Source organism: Branchiostoma belcheri, unplaced genomic scaffold (assembly GCF_001625305.1).
Source record: "Branchiostoma belcheri isolate BF01 breed outbred unplaced genomic scaffold, Haploidv18h27 scaffold34, whole genome shotgun sequence".
NCBI lineage: Eukaryota > Metazoa > Chordata > Leptocardii > Amphioxiformes > Branchiostomatidae > Branchiostoma > Branchiostoma belcheri.
This window is the reverse complement of record NW_017803954.1, coordinates 2,765,782-2,783,766: the sequence shown is the minus strand read 5'-3', so window position 1 is coordinate 2,783,766 and position 17,985 is coordinate 2,765,782. Positions and strand designations below refer to the sequence as shown.

Sequence of the window (17,985 nt, the reverse complement as noted above, 5' to 3'; positions counted from 1 at the left end):
CTTACTTGACACTTACATGATTACTGTAAATCATGAAACTGCAATGGTATTACATGTATTTGCTATGACCTCTTCACTGTAAATTTACTGTGTACATGTATATGTCTTTCTTGACCTTGTATGACTACTATGTGGCCATTGACTGTTACATTGTCATCACTTAATGAATGCAATGCATCCTGTTAAAACTTGTTGAATGGCCGTTGTCGACAGGTGGAAGGTGTGACTACTACAACAGGAGATGCCGCTCCGGTTACCATGGTAACACAAGATGGACAGCAGATTGCCATGGTTACGGCCAGCGAGGCAGCTTCCATCACAGCAGAGCCCGGGTCAGCACTGGCAGCCATGCAGGTCAGTTACATCTTTGATGAAGTCTTGTGAGTTTTGGATGGGACTGGTTGGTAGCCTGCTTGTTGTGCCATGTGTATTAATTTTGTCATCCTCACATGAGGCAAAGAATGATGCTTTTTCTAGTAGCTACAAGTGCAATGCGACTTCACAACAGTTTGCATATTTAGCCATGCACATCCAGGTCATGATTACCCCTGCTCTGAATAAGTGTATTGGATCCTTTTGTGTGCAGAGGTTTGACGCTATAAGTTCTGACATACACGGCATTACGACTGAAATGGTGATGCAACTCTTTAATTAAGTTTCGGAAAAAAGCAATGTTCTTTTCAAAAAGAACAGACATGTCTTCGTTAGTGTTATTTCTATTCTGTAGTATATTCCCAACACCAGATAACTATAAGCTCCTGTTATTGTTCCCTGCAGGCTGCTGCAGAAGAGGCTGCGGCCAGTGCTGCAGCCGCCTCCGCAGCCTCGTCCAGCCAGTCCAGCAGCGAGGCCATCAGCAGCAGTGCGGACATCAGCCAGCAGCCGGACTCTCAGGAGGCTGACCAGGGCCTGACACAGATGGAGGACGGGTCCAGGATAGCTGTGGAGAGTGCACAGGCAACCCTGCTGCAGGTCAGTTCAGATAGGACACACATACATGTGTAACAAGGGTTGTGTACCTATCACCTGTACCTGTAAAATTATCTTGGTACAGGCACAGATCTGAACATCTGGTGTTCCAGTACCTGAACGGAACAAAGTACTAGTGGACCATTTTATACTTATTTAAGATAAAGTAAATTTTCATCTTAAAGATGAAAGTTTTGACACTTAAGGTGCAGGTTGTATGTTGAAAACGTTATCAGCCTACCTTATTGAACATGTAGGTACAGGTCTTGTACCTGTACCTAAATTTCTTTGTATCTAACTTGTATCTCACCTTGTACACGGTCAACAGTTACCCTCAGCATAATGAGACTGCTCCTAGGTTGTGTCTCTACAGCTGTGGTAGTTCCTCACATGTGCCATTTAGGGTATTGCAAGGAGAATTGCCCTTACATGTACAATGGCAGTATCCTTAAAGTTTTCACTGTATTCCATGCATGTAACTACAATCCCTTTGGATTCACATTCTTTATGGCTATGTATCCATCTACAGTTAGCTGAGCAGCAAAACTTAACCATCAGTGTCACAGGGGTACAACCAGATGACGGCACAGCCAGTGCAGAGGCAGAACCCTCTTCAGCCTCGGGGGGTGATGACCAAATGCCGGAACAGCCTGACAGTACAGCCTACCCAGACGGCTCCATAGTCGGTTAGCAGTGAGCAGGAAGCTAACAATGTTTGTATTTGGAAACATTTTGTACAACTACTGTTTTGATGTATGATATTGGCTATGTTTTCTCAGCACATTTCTTTTCAACTTTGTACTTTATTTTTTGTTATCTTTTTTGAACTTGTTTAAGGAAACCGTAATGAGCTGTGTTGGGTATGATACTGGCTTGTAAAGAAAAGTAGAAAACAGAATGTTGTATATGTATACTGGTAAGAGCTCATTGTTTGAGTGTAGCACTGATTCTTGTACCCAGAACAGTAATGTAGACAAGAGGAAAAGTAAAGCATATTTAAAGGTGGATGACTTAATGATATTATGAAGACGATCTTGCTTGGTTTGCAGGAAAAGAATAATATTGAAAGAAGGAAACTTAAGCTTGCTAACATCAGGTTACCATGATAAGAGCCCAGGTACTTCAGGGATCCAGCTTCAAGTTTCAGGCAGGCTTTAACAAATTTGTCACAAATATACACGCACATGTGCCGACTTTTTACTGTAATTTTTTTTCAAGGATAGCCACTGTGGAACTCAACATGTACACTATGTAAACTTGAAAATGTAGGAAAGGAAACAAATATATGTAGCTTGTGCATGTGTTTTGGGTACCAAGTGTAGGGAAGGAAATGATTGATGTATAGTATATTTGGAGACCTGGTATGTCTGGAAGGTTGAAATGAAATGAATTTGAAATGCTGCATTCTTTATGTCATTGACAATTTGTGTAAATAGAGAGTTTGAGTGATCTTTTCTTTGGTGTAACATTTTCAACATGGTTCCACTTTTTTTTATATTACAAATGTTGATAAAAATCTGTATGTATTGTACATGTACTTACTGTTGAACTGAGTAGGTGGTTGTTTACCTGTAAAGTTGTATGTCCATTTACCTAATTTATTTGTTTGTTACTCTCTATTCACTATTTCTAACATAACATGTTTGAGCAACAGTCATGAGTCTTCTGTTTTTTCTTGGCTGTGTTTGCTATTACATGTACCAAGGACATTACATACTCTGTATATATTGTCCTTGCTATTTATCTAAAGTCTGTTAAAATTCACACTGCTAGGACAATATGGGCCGTTCTTCACAGAAGTTGTGGCACCGTAGTTAATCTCCAACGTCCAATCAATGGAAGCCTACGAACAAAAGGACCAATAGGAGCATGGTGTGTTTTACTAGTGTTCCAATGAAGATGGGCCCTTTGGTGACATGGCATGTCAATAAAGTAGACAGCTGGCTGTGTCTTTAGCAGCAAGAACTCCAGCCCCCTGGCAATTTTGTGTTGTGTTGCCATCCACATGGGTGGCATCAACATTTAGTACATTTATGTCTCAAGTAGACATCTTGTTTCTTGACAATTGTTCAGGCAACATAATGCTAGGCAAAGTAATGTTATTTGATTCCTGTATTGATGCTTGTATAAAAGGGATGATTTCAAAAATGGACAAGACAACTCCAAGAACAAGGTCATAAGGCAAGAGGTCATGAGAAAAAAGAGAGGAGGCTGGTACATGTACATTACAGGTGTCATTGTAACAAGGCAACATTTTATTTACATGTACTAAAAACACCTAGCCACCCAGTCACCCAAGCTGTAGTCATTAATTCTATGAAGTGACTTGCAACACAGAAGCAGGACCTTCCATGGCCTTACTATGCACCTACTGACATGACCTTACATATTTGACACTAATCCCTTAATTAAAACCTCCTTTTCTTCATTTAACTTTCTTGCAGTTTAGTTTCAAGCCAGTATCTTTTTTTACAGGTGTATTGGCTTATACATTGTACTTCTATTACTAATGCATTCTTTTATGTTAATGTACACATTCAATATGAAGTAGACACTTTGTCCTGTTGTCTTAAGGTGTTACAGTCCCATTGTGAGAACCACCACTTTCCCAAGGCTTCACCACTCCAACTGGAAAAATCACAAAAACAATTCATCCAGAGTGTGATGAACAGCAGTAAGCGTAAATATGCATTCTGTGAGCCAAAAGCCAAGGTATAACTATATCCTTCCATCCATAACATTGAAGTTCAAATGAAAATATAGATAAGCCAACTGATTATGGAACAGTGTGTGAAGAGACATATTTATGTACCACTGGTTTCGTATCCAAACTATTACTTTCATAATTTTGCTGCTTTCCATAGAAATACCTACTTCAACTTCTGGACTCTTCTGAAAGGTGTCATCAAGAAATACATCCTACTTTTGTTTTAGATTTATATAGAGATATTATTTTCAGCAATAGCCACAGGAAAGTTAAAACTCACCTATAATCCCAGCGATAACAACAAGTAACAGCAGTATTACCCCTGTCAGGACCAATGTCATCTACATGCAAGAGACAATGTAACATAAACGTTAACATGACTTAAAGTTAGTCATAATCCAGTTATAGACGTTTTGTTTTTGGGTGGCTGAGCTGTGACCATGGGTTTGTGTATTCTGTTATCCAGACAGAGTAGGTTGACAGCATGTGGGTGGGGGAGACTGATATGCAGGATTACCGGTGAGTTGGGCTGGGAACCAGCAGGAATTTTATTTAGAGATCAACATGGAGGAATTCAGGTAGTGGAGAATCATATACTTCCCAATAAGTCTGAAGTCTCCGATTTCTGTTGAATTACAAAATAAGAAAACTGCTGAAGTATATCGTCCATGTAAGATATTTTCTAATGTTAAATGCATCTGTTTCTCTTGTTTTCATAATTATTTACACACCATTATGAACTGACCTTGCAATTCTGCCAACAGTATTTCTTTTTGAGGTTTGAAGATACTACTCTGAATCTGTTTGCCTCTGCATTCAAATCCTCTGTAATGTAATGAAAACACTGTTATTACACCCAAGATGATCAGCATCTAATGACATCCCTAGGGAGTAAACCCTACCACAGAAAATCCAGTAGGATGAAACACCCCACTACAATATGAGAGAACTTTATTGACACAAAAGTATAGCGACTTTCGTAAGGTCTATAACATTGAATAATGTCGAGTACATTTGTAGTTTGAAGCGACACCTACCGGACCTTTCCTCCAAACGCTCCAGCTTCTCTCCTCTCTGTAGAATCTTGTCAACGTTATCCTTCAGCAAGTCTGTGACCTAAATATAAAGGACGCGATTTGCAGTTTTAACAGCGAAGATTTACATTATGTAGCAAGTTGGAGGGGTTGATCACCATAAACATACTATGCCGGTTGGAGTTAGAATGACCAGAGCAGTATGCTAGACCGTGTGAAGGTTAATATTATGTATTTTCTTTGCAAATGTAACCCTTCTACATGTAGTTGTCTCTACATCTTCCAAAACTGAGCATGACGTTACGTCATCAGGCGACCTACCTTTCGTCTAGCAAGCGATATTATCATAATGTACAGAACGAGTCTTGCGTAATGTTACACAGATGTTTCATCTCAGTCAAAACGCGTACACTAGAGAAATAGCCCAGGGGAATTCCACTAATGATAACAATCACTAAACATTAATCGCCTTCCTTTCTTTGAGGTAAATAATTACTTGTAACTGAATTACTGCGAAATTAGTGGCTTAAATGATACCGCCAACACTGCAAAGCATCATAAGTTGTCAGATAATCTAAAGTTGCAAGATAATGAGAATTGTTCTGAAGGAGAAACTCAGGACCTAACCTCGTCTACTTCAGACTGTAACTTGTCCATCTTCTTGTTGGATGCTCGCTCGCCGCTGGACGCCCTGAAAAGTTGTCCAGAAATAAAGTGTTTTTATCTTCTGTATCTGTATCTGTATCTGTATAGCCGGTATAACCGCCTTTTGGCGTAACACACCATCTTAGAGACATATGTTAGGGAATACTTAAGCCTCTAATGTTGCCGCTGATATATATTCTGTACGGAATATGCCGCATACATATAAGTAGGATGACTTTATTCATACATATGTATTTAGATTTGTTCGATCGTAATTGTAAGAAAGTGCCAGTGTACTTTTGTCAAGTCAATAAAGAGTCTGCAAGTATAAGCCTGTTGATGCACTCACGTGAATTAACACAAAACTCCACATCTAATGTTGAAACTCTGCTGAGTGATTGTTTATCATTGACGTCCTTTTGGTTTAAATTTAAAAGCATATACATGTACTGTTCACAAAGCCTTCCCGTGATTGAATATTTTGAGCTATTTCCACCTATATCGGTCTATGATAACGTCCGACACATACATACGTCAGTTACTGTATTTTAATCAATATTTGCCTCGTAGGTTCAGAGGTCTTGCCAGCAGTGCAAGTAAACAATGGACATAGTTTATCGACGTCCCTGTTGGTGTCAGTTATTGATGTTAATGCCCTTCAATTGCGACCTGTTGAACTTTGTACACTATTGCCAAGTGAGGTGGGGCGGTTTTGGTATTAACGCCCGGATCACAACTGTTGTCGTCTGTCCTTGTCAAGTTGTGACATTTGCAAACTCACCGCTTCACGAACTAGAATGGTTGGAAAGGTTTTCAAAGAAATCATGGCAACCCAAGTAAAAAGCCCCTCTCTGTGTTTCGGTAATCTCCATACAAAGCCATATGGTTCCACTAGGAAAGCCATGATATTGGCAACTTATCCCTGTGTAGGTCCTCGCTCTATTGAACTATATACATACCCGAAAGATCACATGTTAAGTTAAGGCACTCAAACAACGTACATGTAGTTTAAGATAAACACTTGGTCAGGGTGTAGTCATCTTTATATAAGCCTTCTGACACATGCATTTTTGTGCATGGTACTGGATAGAAACTGTGTACATATACGGTGGTTGTTACTACTTCTTACCAAGAAAAGTTCTTGTAAGCATACTGCTACAGAGCTCTTTAGAACTCATATAATTGAGCTATATGTCACCCGCCTGGTATATTAGAGACGTGTTTTGGTTGCCCTCGTGGCTTATTATAAACTACCCTAGTAATCAGTACCTCAAAGCAGAACAATCTAGGCCAGGGCCAGTTGCCGATTTCTATGCAAAATGCTGGTTTGAAATGTCTTGCCGTGAGTTGTGTTCTCACTACACAACAGAGCAACAACGTATACATACGCTACGAGTGAATGAAAGTTTAATACATTGGGGTTAACAATTAGTCATTGTTTCTTCCAAATATGTTTTCCCACTCAGAGCTGCTGAATTCTCAGTGTCTAGATTGACCGACTCATAACCCACGAAGCAAGATCAACAGTTGTGAACTTACATGTCTCCCTGTCGTCTGACTTCCGTGTACGCCCTGAGACTGAAGGTGTTTTGACGCTGGTTTGGGGAAGTTGACCTGTTCTCCTCACGTGATTCTGACCCCAGGATGTTCACTTCCGTGCTAGAAATAGCTAGCCCAACTCGCTTGACCGGCTGTTGGATTGCCAGAAACTATGGGTTCTGTTTTCTGTCCGATTAATCAGTAACCATGCATTCTGTTTGCTTTGTTATACCGAATTAAATGTATGGTGATACGACATCACGGGCTTGGTGCATTTGCATAATGTTTTCGTAGACTTTAATAGCTGAGAACGTTGACCTGTAAAGGCCTAGTGTGACACAGTCAATAACAAAGGTCGGACAGTGCAAAAACAAATAGAATACGGCCTAGATTTTATACGAGGTTTAACCGTGTGTGTTTTGTCATACGGAATTAAATGTCTGGTGAAACGACGTCACGGGTTTGAAGCACATATTTCTGACAGACTTAGCCGAAAATCGCATTAACGAATAACAATGCGGACTGCGACCAATTTCAAATTTTCACTGGAGACTTAACTACATCTAGCTCTATATCTCTAGCTATCCAATAGACCTTTGCTGTGTACCTGTCAAGCACAGAAAGAGAGAGGCACGCCGATACGCATGTCACAAATCACAAATACGTGTCTTTCCATGCGTGTCAAGGTAATCTCTAAGCAGATTCTGTAGGGCAAGGGGACTTTATGTTGACCGCCTCTATCCCTTTGCCGCCTGTATCCAACGTTCGCCCCACGTGGATACAGGCGGCTACCATAAAGTCCTCTTGCTCTGTTTGGAGATTATGTCAGTTTCCTTCGGCTGACTTTGAAAACAGGCCAGCTGAATGGAAGAATTTCCACAATGACGTACGTCCATTGTGGTTATCTTGTACTCATGATAACTAACAATTGAGACCTATTACCGACAATTGAGACCTATTACCGACTTCCTAATACCGGATACTCCGTGACATTTGGTAGTCCCATGTCTCCGAATGCAGAGATTCCAGTGAATGGGAACTGTAAGTTTTATAAAGCGTGTATTCATTGATTCAATTAATACCAGAGACCCGCCGCCGGTTTGTGCAAGCCGTGTATTGATAAAGTCACCGCATATTGTCAATAAGAAAATTACAACTAATACAACTCTAAAATTCCAAGTGATTATTTCAAGATACAAAGTCTTGTTTGCCTTCGTAATACATATGTGAAGAAAGTCCCGATCATTGGGCAAAGATCAATAGCATATAAGACAAAAAGGCATAACGGTTGATGTAGAACTTCATCGTCGTACAAGCTTTTACTGATGTAACAAAGTTGTAGGCATAAAGAGACTCTATCACCGACGTTTTTCATACTATATCAACTTAACTGTTTTAAATGTCGACGTCTTGACAATATGCATGATATGCTAGTATAAAGTCACATTCGCCAAACAAATTCACAAGACAGCTACAGTAATCCAATGCACATAACTGAAGATAGTGGTGAATATAACATTGTGTATGGTAACGTTACATGGACTGCTGGATCGAAGCAAATGCACATGACGAGTTTACATGGCATAGCTATATAGCCTAACTCAAGATTACTGCCAATGGAAGTGATGTCGACCAAAGAAGCACTACAGCACTTTTAACAATGACAATGAACTTAATTGCATATTCACGCCCTACATGGGCCAAATGCACTAAGATAACTTGGGTATAAGTATAGAAGAAACAAGTGTTACATTTCTGTGCTACGTCTCTACCTACATATCTATCTACAGGTCTGGATCTCTTTAACCCAGCACAAACTCGCAGACAAACAGACGCTCATCGTCACAGTTGCCAAGGCGCCAGCGGTAGTTATCCCTCCTACTTGCGCTCATGTAGACACAGTCCCTTTCCGCGTTGTTCTGCCGCAATGCTCGCTTGGCCCAGAAGTTGTTGCGCTTGCTCTTCCTGTAGGGGTCACCGTCGCTCCAGGTCAACGTCCCCTCGGTCACCCTGTCACTCAGTCCGATCCACACGTCAGACCGAGCTTGACGAGCCGCGCTCTGTGGACAAGTTCACAACATAACCGTCAGAAGGACAAGATCATGTTGTTTTCCATAATTACTTCCGTGCACGGAAATATTGTTTGGGGCGTCTGTGTTGTGGGTTTGTGAATCTTTTTGTCAGGAAAGAGTAGGTTGACAGCAAGTGTGTAGCTATATGGGAGAATGACAGGCAGAATGACAGGTCAAAAGGTCGGTCACAGGTAACGGATCTCATATTAATCTTGCCCGGAGCAAGCAGGAATCAGTAGTAGCATTCTCTAAGCATTTAACATGGAGGAATTCAGGGGATTGCATACTTCACGAAAGTCTTAAACCTCTGATTCCCTGCTCCTGGTCGTATTAAAGGCAAGCTGTTGCTACTGAGAACCGCCAATGATGGTTTGATTTAAACATAATTTGAATGCTCATACTTGTATTTAACCTCCTTGGAACAAGCAAACAAACATGAAATTATATCTTGATCTCAGATAAACACGTATGGTGCTTACCTTCAGGTGCTTGTAGGCCTGTTTCGCCTTGACAGTGGCCAGCCGAGCGCCGTCCTGGAAACACTGCCGCTCTGCGTCCTGGTAGCTGGCCCCGGTGTCCACCAGCCTGTAGCAGCGTCTGCTCCGGACGACATAGCGATATCCCGCCGGGCATTGGGCTGAGAACGTGAGTTTTCATCATGTGATCATGGCGCATCATTTGTACCTAAGACGTCAGATATCATAAGGAGGAATGCCATTTCTGTGATATCTATTTCTATATGGAGTTAAATCTCTGGTTCTTTCGGTGGCTGCCAAGACAGTATGCGCGGCCAGGAGTAAAGAGAGCCCGATAAAAATGCCTAAAAACACACCAAACAAAAAGCAAAGCAGAGGTTTAAGCAAAAGCCTAAACCTCTGCTTGGCCTGGCTTGGAAGAGTATAGAGTTACCAAGTGTCTCGTGTTGGTGCAATGTAACCATGTATTTCAACTTTTTCGTTACAAGAATCTTTGTCTTTTTTGGCTAAACAACTAACTTCCTGCATAAAACCTAAGGAAGGTGGTGACGTTTTATCGAAGTATCGAGTATGTTCATACTCGTACTTCCATGGCATTGCCAAAACATGTTTAGTACCTGAATGTAATCATGTCTTTCAACATTTTCGTTACACTGATCCTTGGAACCTTGGTGTAAACAACTAAATTCCTGCATGAAATCTGAAGAAGTTGGAAGACTGTACATACTTTGACGCTGGCAGGTCCACAGTCCGTTCCTACCGATGACGTGGTTGTAGCCAGGAGCGCAGTCAACAACATAGCAGACCACCTCCGTGCCATCACACTGGCAGACTAAACCTGGAGACTCCCGTACGGCCCACTCGTCTCCATCCTACGGAATGTTAAGTCTACATTTGGTACCAAGGTAACTTGGATAGCTGGAAACGTGCTAACGCTGTGCGTGTGCCATTTAGCTGTTTGTAAAGATGTCTTTTCATTTTCTTTAAAAAATCAACACTGTCTAACTATAGGCAGAGGAGCCGAAGGTAGTTGCCGGAAGATAGGGTCATCAGAGAGCTAACTAGAGAGAGAAGTAGTAGAATGGGGTATGATTTTTGTATTGACAAGTCCACAGCAAGTGGGGAGGGTGGTAAAGCATCACTGGGACAGCAAATTACTGTTATGGTTTCTGATTTTGGTGAGAAAGTTTGGTAGCAAAGCTTTATTCCCCACATTTAAAGAAATGACTGAGCTACATGACTCATCTAAGGTGAAATTTTGAAAAACAGGGTGAAATACACTTAGCTCACATTATAATGATTGCCCTCATAGTTACAGCCGTCGCTGGGGCATTGTTCCTCCTGGATACAGCTGCCGTTGTTCAGCACGTACCCGCCATCACAGGCGCAGCCGGCGATGCAGATCCTCGGGCAGAGGATGTCCGTGCCGAGATTATCACATGTAGTCAGACACGCCAAGCCACAGTCGTCCCAGGTACTATGTGGAGGACATTCTAGGGATATATAAGATCGGTAAATAAGAACCAGTTGACACTACAGTTGAAGGATCAAGGAGCAGATGACGTGAGTCACTATTATACGTTGTGACGTTATTCCTTCAGTCTTTCTTGGGTGGGTATGACATAAATAAAATACAAGTCATTATAACCACGCGTATCTGACGTACGGAACCGTTTGCGGCAGTGGTTTAGAGCGGGATGTTACACCTGCCTATCTAGATGTTGTTTTTTTTTTTTTTTGTACATACATGAGACCTAGACCTATTGATCAACATTTTAGCTGTACAAAACTGTCCTGCTGAGCATCAGTGATGTACTAGTATATATCCAGGTTACCAATGAAACCTATTTTAGCTACCGAAGCTCTTTCCTCTGCGGTAGAGGAAAGAGCTTTGGTAGCTAATTAAAAGAACGTTTGGTAACCAGGCTAGTACATCAGTAGTGCCCCTTTAGGTTCTACTCATTTGAGTTTGAACGGTCGGAAGACTGACCGCTAGCTACCAAGCTAGTGACCACAAGATTCAGACAGACCTGTCCGCCCACATTGTTCCTCCGGGATACATCTGCCGTTGTTCAGCACGTACCCGTCATCACATGTACACCCCATGACACAGACCTCCGGACAGATGACGTTCGTACCGAGACTGTCACACGTTGTCGGGCACGCCGAGCCACAGTTGTCCCAGGTGCTATGTGGAGGACATTCTACGGATATGTATAAGTTAATAAGAACCAGTTGACAATACAGTTGAAGGATCAAGGAGTAGTTGATGTGAGTCGCTTATAATTGGTGTCTATATCTCCATATATTAACCAATATAATCACGTATTTCACCTACGACACCAACAGTTTGTATCAGTGCGGTTTCGAGCAAAATGCTATACCTGCATAAATATCTAGATGTTGTTTGATCTTTTAAACGTCAGTGGTCCTCAAGCAAGTAGAACCGTGACGGCACGTCCCTGAGACAAGGCGATCTATATATATTGATCGGCTTTGATGGACATTATAGGCGCGTTCACAAAACATTCCTGTAAATCAGTCATGCGCCTCTAGGTTCTAAGCATTTGAGTTTGAACGGTCGGAACACTGACTGCCTAGCCTGGCCTAGCCTGAGTGCTATCCCGACAAATCGGATGGCACCCAGGCTACTGACCAGGGTCCCGACTACGCTATACGCTAAATTTTGAGAGCTGGCTACCTATTACGCTGAATTCAGGAAACCTCTCGATTACGCTTTACAATATATTCCAAGTGGCTACAACGTATTACGTAAATTAAAACGGCGTACGCAAAATGCGCCTATCACGTTCTACGTTAAATTAGAGCGACCCATCTACACTAGGTAGAATTGAAACGGCCGATTACGCTCTACGGAAAAGATCGGAAAAGGGCATGCCATTAGACCACAACATGAGACAGACCTGTCCGCCTACATTGTTCCTCCGGGATACAGCTGCCGTTGTTCAGCACGTTCCCACCATCACAGGCGCAGCCGGGGACACAGACCGCCGGACAGATGACGTTCGTCCCGAGACTGTCACACGTTGTCGGGCACGCCGAGCCACACCTGTCCCAACTACTGTGTGCAGGGCATGCTAGGGATAAGATCGAATAATGAGGATCAGGTAGAGTACTATCAAAAGGTCAGTGAACTTCCAACGACTAATGAGAAATTATAATTTCGCATTTAAACTATATATACATGCATGTTTATCAGGTATTAATCATAATAGTGACGACGAATCGTAATAATTTTACACAATTTTATTGCTAGTACCTCAATGTACGGAGATGGAGCTATTCTTATCGGTACATATGTACGTGTGTGTTTACTTGTGTGTTCGTGGGCATTTGAATGCAGTAGAGTGACGGGAATGGAGAGTGAAAGTTAGTAACCACAGATTGACAAAAAGTTATTGGTCTAAATGGTCTGGGAGGAAGTGAATGGAACAAAGGTTACCACATTTCCTGTTTTCAGCTCCCTACTATTCATGTCGGATCGACTTAGGAACCCATACACACAATCTAAATACTTAAGAAAGGTGTTGGAATTTACTTTGGAAATTGCGTTACAACGAATTCTACCGAAACTTTCAAGATAAGATTACAAAGTTTGATATATATCTAAGTTTCTTGTTTGTATTTTGACACTGGCGAAATTGATAACTCTAGAATCAATTGTAAAATTTGCCCACCACACAATCCAGTTGCCTGGTCGCCCAGAGGGTCGTTTGGGTCCACTACACACGTCAGTCCGCTGGAACACGTGCCGCTGGTGTCCCAGGGACCTCCACAGCTCTGGCCTTCAATCTACAAACAACATTTGTGCGAGCTAAGATCTTTAAACAGCTTTTCTTCTGTGTTCCTTGGAAATCACACTGACACCAAACGTCCCTACTAATGCTTACTGTAGGTCACATTTTCAAACCGGGGCCCGGCCGGGCTCTTTGTATGAACAAGAATTAACAATTCATATAAAGAATTTAGTGCTCATGATTATCATTAAAAACTTTTCTGTGTTTTCGGTAAATTGTCTTTTATATCGTACGTTCGTTGCCAAAGCTGCCCGGTCGGGCCCCGTGTGTGAATTGTGACCTTATAGCATTAAAGCGCGTTGATACATCACCCTTAATACGCAGCGTTAATTATCTGAGCGGCTAAACTACAAACGTGTTTAACTCACTTTAGCACACACGTCACAGCAGCGACATGCATCCTTGGTGACGTCCCCGGCACAGCGGGGTACTGGAGGGCAGGTGAACGTGCCACACTGTAGACACGACAGAGCTGAGAGTCTGAAGTGGTGAGAGATAGAAGAAAGTGTGTCACTGAATTAGCTTATGCTGAGGTCACATTTGATCAACGAAAATCAGCAATTCATATTAAGAATATACACAAATAATTCCCATTATCGTTTCTTTCAACTTTCTTTTGTGATTTGTTGTCTTTTATATCATACTTTTCGTTCCATAAGACTGCCGGACGGGGCCCGATTTGGAAATGTGACCTCGACAGCATTATACCTTGTGTGGTGAGGTAAAAAGATGTGCATGTGCGTGTATGAATGAATGAAGACCTTTATTGTACATTTGTGTTCTACAGAACTAAGTACAGGTCGCATGAGTACAGAACATGAACATAAACATTACAAATATATGAACATATAAGAGTGTAAATAAATGTCTAATTTCTATTCTTTTCGGCTTCATCTCGCTTGGTAGTGATTGCATGGATATATGCGGCTGTGAGATTACTTAGAGTAGGTTTATCAAAAGTTAAAAGGAATACAAATTTCTCTTTACTAGTCAAATAACTAAAGTGGGGAAATATACTTAATACATGGCTAAAAAATATGAGTCTATCTCTACTATACAAGGGGCAATCTATGGTGAAATGTATTTCATCTTCTAATCGGCCTAAACTGCAGAATTGACAGGTTCTTTGTTCTAGAGGAGTGCGGTTATGTCTTCCTGATTCGATTCGTAATTTGTGACAACTGATTCTTAGTTTTGTAATGGAGGACCTGTGACGTATGTTCGCTAAGTTGAGATATTTTTCTTCGTTGTAGGAAAGCTTTAATAATCTGTATAGACGTAGTTTGTTCTTTGCATTCACAGCTTTGCTATCGTTGTGAATTTCGGATAGGAATGTTTGAAAATAACTGTCTTTTAATCGTTGGAAAATTGATGAAATGGTAGGGGACGTGTTCGAAAAAATTGATTGGGGATTTTGCCAGACGAAAGCATAACCACATTCCTCTAGAGCACTACGTACGCCAGACGCCCAGCATTTAGTACCTGAAGCTTCTAGGTCTATTTGACATAGGAGGGCGTCTGCTTGAAGGGAGTCAGCTGGTGCGTTCTTGTGGAGTCGAATAAAATACTTGATAGCGTTCAGGGAGGCCTCCAAGTGGATGGGGTACCTCCCTAGTTCTGCCCGTGCTGCAAAATTACTAGCTGTTTTTGGTATATTCAGTGAATGTTTGCAAAATTTTAGATGTACAGATTCAATAGGACAAAATTTTTGGCTTTTATAAGAACCCCATATTTCAGACCCGCACAGTAGGATAGGTTTAATACAGGAGTCAAAGAGCTTGTTCTTAATGGATAATGAGGCGTCTGCATTGCTAAGGGATTGTCTGATGCTGAACAGGGATTTTAGACCCTTGTTGCTTAGATGTTTGTTGTTGGCTTTGAACGTACCAGCTGCGCTTACCACTATACCTAGATAACAATATGATGTTACAATTTCTATTACGTTATTATTAAACAAAAAGTAACAATTCTTAGGTAGTCTACCTCCCTTAGTAAAGGTAATTATCTTTGTCTTTTTTAAATTCACCTTCAAATTCCAATGTTTACAATATTTCTCTAATTTATCTAAACATGACTGTAAGCCTTGCTGAGATTCGGAGAATAACACAAGGTCGTCCGCATACAAAAGACAAGGAACTTTCTTATTGTAAAGACTAGGAGAGTCACAACAAGGATCATTAAACTCGGCTATGATGTCACTGATAAATAAATTAAACAGAATGCGTTTCCATATGATTGAGGTGACTGGTTTGCTAGGTCCTCAAATCTATTGTTTTGAAAAACGTGTAGCTCGAGGGGTTTCATGTTGTGGGGCACAGAAAAGGTGTTCTGTCAAAACATGGATTCCAACCAATTTCGCGAGTGTAAAGAATCCGTAACAAGTCGGATGGCACAAGGCAAAACGTATCCGTACCGAAGCAGTGAAAAACAGTTGTGACATGCTCTCGTATTAAAATAAAGACCTAGCAAATTGAGTTTAAAAAGTTGTAGGTTGAATTCTGTTAACTCACCCATTTACCATCCCCAAAAGGACGGCAAACGTGACAGGTATCTTCCCCATGGTTCAAGTGCAACTCTCTCCAGCTGTGAGGAGGAACCCAGAATGAAGGTATACATGCACCAGCAACATCTTAACAGTCTAATCGAACCGGCGAACACCGGAAAAATGCAAGTCAAATGATGCAGTCAAGTCGATGACTGATGATTGACAAAAATTGGTCCTGCAGCGTAAGTCCATATTTATGAAAAAGGTTATATATATGAAAAAATAAACTGTATATTGTAAATAGAGGCAATGTCTGGTAACAAGCTCCAAGAAAGAGTACTTAGCTACAGTAATCCGCATTAAGATGTAGCCTACTGTAGGCGTCCGCATGTGTTGCATATTCTACTGTGTATATGTAGTAAACTGTGAAATACGACCTTCAGAATTACTTTTTCGAATTTTTGGTCGGGTATCTTTCTTTTTTTTTTACAACATTTCATAATTAAACCGTTTCAGAATTTCAGTTATGATTACCTGTAATATGTTTAGATATATATTAAGGTAGATATTTCCACATTGCAGTTTTTACTTTTAACTCCAACAAGGTTATATGCATGGCCTCATTGTTGGTATTTACTACATGGAATGTTCCACTCGATTATCTCAAACTTGAAACTCTACGTACATTTGCATCCCATACGATGTGTTCCCATCAACTACTGTGCTAAAGGCTTACCAGATTCCAGAGCAGAGAGCCGGACGGATATTCTTCGGCTTTAAAGTTGAGTATTTCGCATGTAGCTGATTGTATAACCTTTGTCAGCTGTCGTCTTCTCTGTCCCCAGCCAGAATGACATGGCAACTTTCACCGGCGTCACAAACCGGTCACACCACTTTGGGCACTAATCTTTACTAAATGTTTCTCGTCAGAAATCGCTAAGGCCAACACATACATGTCTTAATGTCATTTAGACTTGTTTTTTTTTTAAGATTTTTCTTTGGCCTATCTTAAAACTGTGTCATTTTACATGTCGTATTATTGATGCGCCAAAAAGCAGTTACTCAAGCAACTGGATATGGTTTTGGAAGTTGCTTGAGTTAGTGTTTTGGCGTATGTTATAACCTGGATGTCTAACCTTCATCGACGTATATTATTGATGACTTACTCTGATACGTTTAAACAGGCTAGTGTAGAAGTTTCCTCACATATTTACATTATCACCGATATATATTCTGTACGTAATTTGCCACATACATATATTCTGTACGTATAATGGAGTCATCCATACATGTATTTAACTTTGTTAGATCTTTCATTGTAGAAGACCATACAAAGGTCCCTGTACTTTTTGTTGTCAATAAAGTCAATAAAGAATTAATTAACACTCATGACCTTCTAAGAGTAAACGCAGGTGTCCTGTTGACGATAACCTGAGTATCAGATCGGTCCTATGAAGCGCCGCCTGGACACGTGGCGATGGTTCCGATCCCTCAATATGGAATCGTCACCTTGATAGAAAATCACCCCATTAACGGATTTTAAGAGCTTAACCGTGGGAGTCGTGATGCCTGTAACTTCCAACCGACATGCCTGCAACTCCCACATAGTATTACCATCAAAGCGCCGTCGTTTTGAACTTGTTGACCTACAGGTCGAATTTGGAATTCCACATCTCAGATCAATCTGGCCTCAGTACGGTACAACGATAATATACATGTAAAACGACACAGTTTTAAGATTAAGGTCAATCTGACCCCAATACGGTAAAGGTGACTCACAGCTCGATATCAAAATTGTCAATGATTATATGAAACTAAAGTAACCCTTCCGATAGCGTGGCGTAATTGTTTCTGGCCCCAGTTCGGTAAAGGTCAATCTACTTTCCCACGCCGTAGAATGATAGATTTTAGGTACCTACCTGTACAAAGGTGATCGCTGGTGTTTTACCAAGTTCTTTGTTTGGCTTGAAGCAACATAAATCTACACTATATAAATCATATATAAGATATTGTGAACAGATTGTCACAACAATTACAGCCTTTGAATGGCCTCGCAACTTTTACCAGGGTCACAAACTGGTCGCACCACTTGGACACTTATCGAATGTACTACTAGTAATTGTTTCTCAGAAATCGCTAAGGCTTACAGCCTACATTCTGGTCAAGATCATATATTTAGACTTGTTTGGAGATTTTCTTTGCTTGATCTTAGCTACCTTATATACCATCATCTTTTTCTA

General features: G+C 41.0%; 3 protein-coding genes across 3 annotated transcripts in view; 1 reads left to right on the top strand and 2 right to left on the bottom strand.

Annotated features, from left to right (window-relative positions):
* LOC109475443 (zinc finger protein 143-like) overlaps window positions 1–2,624 on the top strand; it is an 11,876-nt gene extending 9,252 nt beyond the window's left edge. Inside the window, exons 15-17 of the mRNA XM_019776043.1 lie at window positions 214–354; window positions 778–972; window positions 1,499–2,624. Coding sequence (XP_019631602.1) covers window positions 214–354; window positions 778–972; window positions 1,499–1,660 — 498 coding nt within the window. The 3' untranslated portion in view covers window positions 1,661–2,624. The remainder of the gene's footprint in view (window positions 1–213; window positions 355–777; window positions 973–1,498) is intronic.
* A 566-nt stretch (window positions 2,625–3,190) lies between these two features.
* LOC109475528 (vesicle-associated membrane protein 3-like) lies at window positions 3,191–7,154 on the bottom strand. The gene is made up of 6 exons (XM_019776170.1): window positions 6,895–7,154; window positions 5,338–5,401; window positions 4,714–4,792; window positions 4,422–4,501; window positions 3,957–4,017; window positions 3,191–3,597 (listed from the first exon to the last, which is right to left on the bottom strand). Coding segments are annotated over exons 1-6 (345 nt in total). The 5' UTR covers window positions 6,897–7,154; the 3' UTR covers window positions 3,191–3,538.
* An 836-nt stretch (window positions 7,155–7,990) lies between these two features.
* Window positions 7,991–17,985, bottom strand: part of LOC109475442 (IgGFc-binding protein-like) — a 65,483-nt gene continuing 55,488 nt past the window's right edge. Inside the window, 7 exon segments of the mRNA XM_019776042.1 lie at window positions 7,991–8,954; window positions 9,446–9,603; window positions 10,170–10,314; window positions 10,733–10,935; window positions 11,473–11,646; window positions 12,367–12,524; window positions 13,629–13,715. Of these exon segments, the coding sequence (XP_019631601.1) occupies window positions 8,697–8,954; window positions 9,446–9,603; window positions 10,170–10,314; window positions 10,733–10,935; window positions 11,473–11,646; window positions 12,367–12,524; window positions 13,629–13,715 (1,183 nt within the window). The 3' untranslated portion in view covers window positions 7,991–8,696.

What these genes read in the sequence shown, in the direction of transcription:
- LOC109475528 (XM_019776170.1), bottom strand. An exon ending in TACAGTCTGAAGTAGACGAG is followed by an intron (nt 4,793 to 5,337) that starts GTTAGGTCCTGA and finishes CTTTATATTTAG; the next exon opens with GTCACAGACTTGCTGAAGGA. An exon ending in TGTTATCGCTGGGATTATAG is followed by an intron (nt 3,598 to 3,956) that starts GTGAGTTTTAAC and finishes TGATTTTTCCAG; the next exon opens with TTGGAGTGGTGAAGCCTTGG.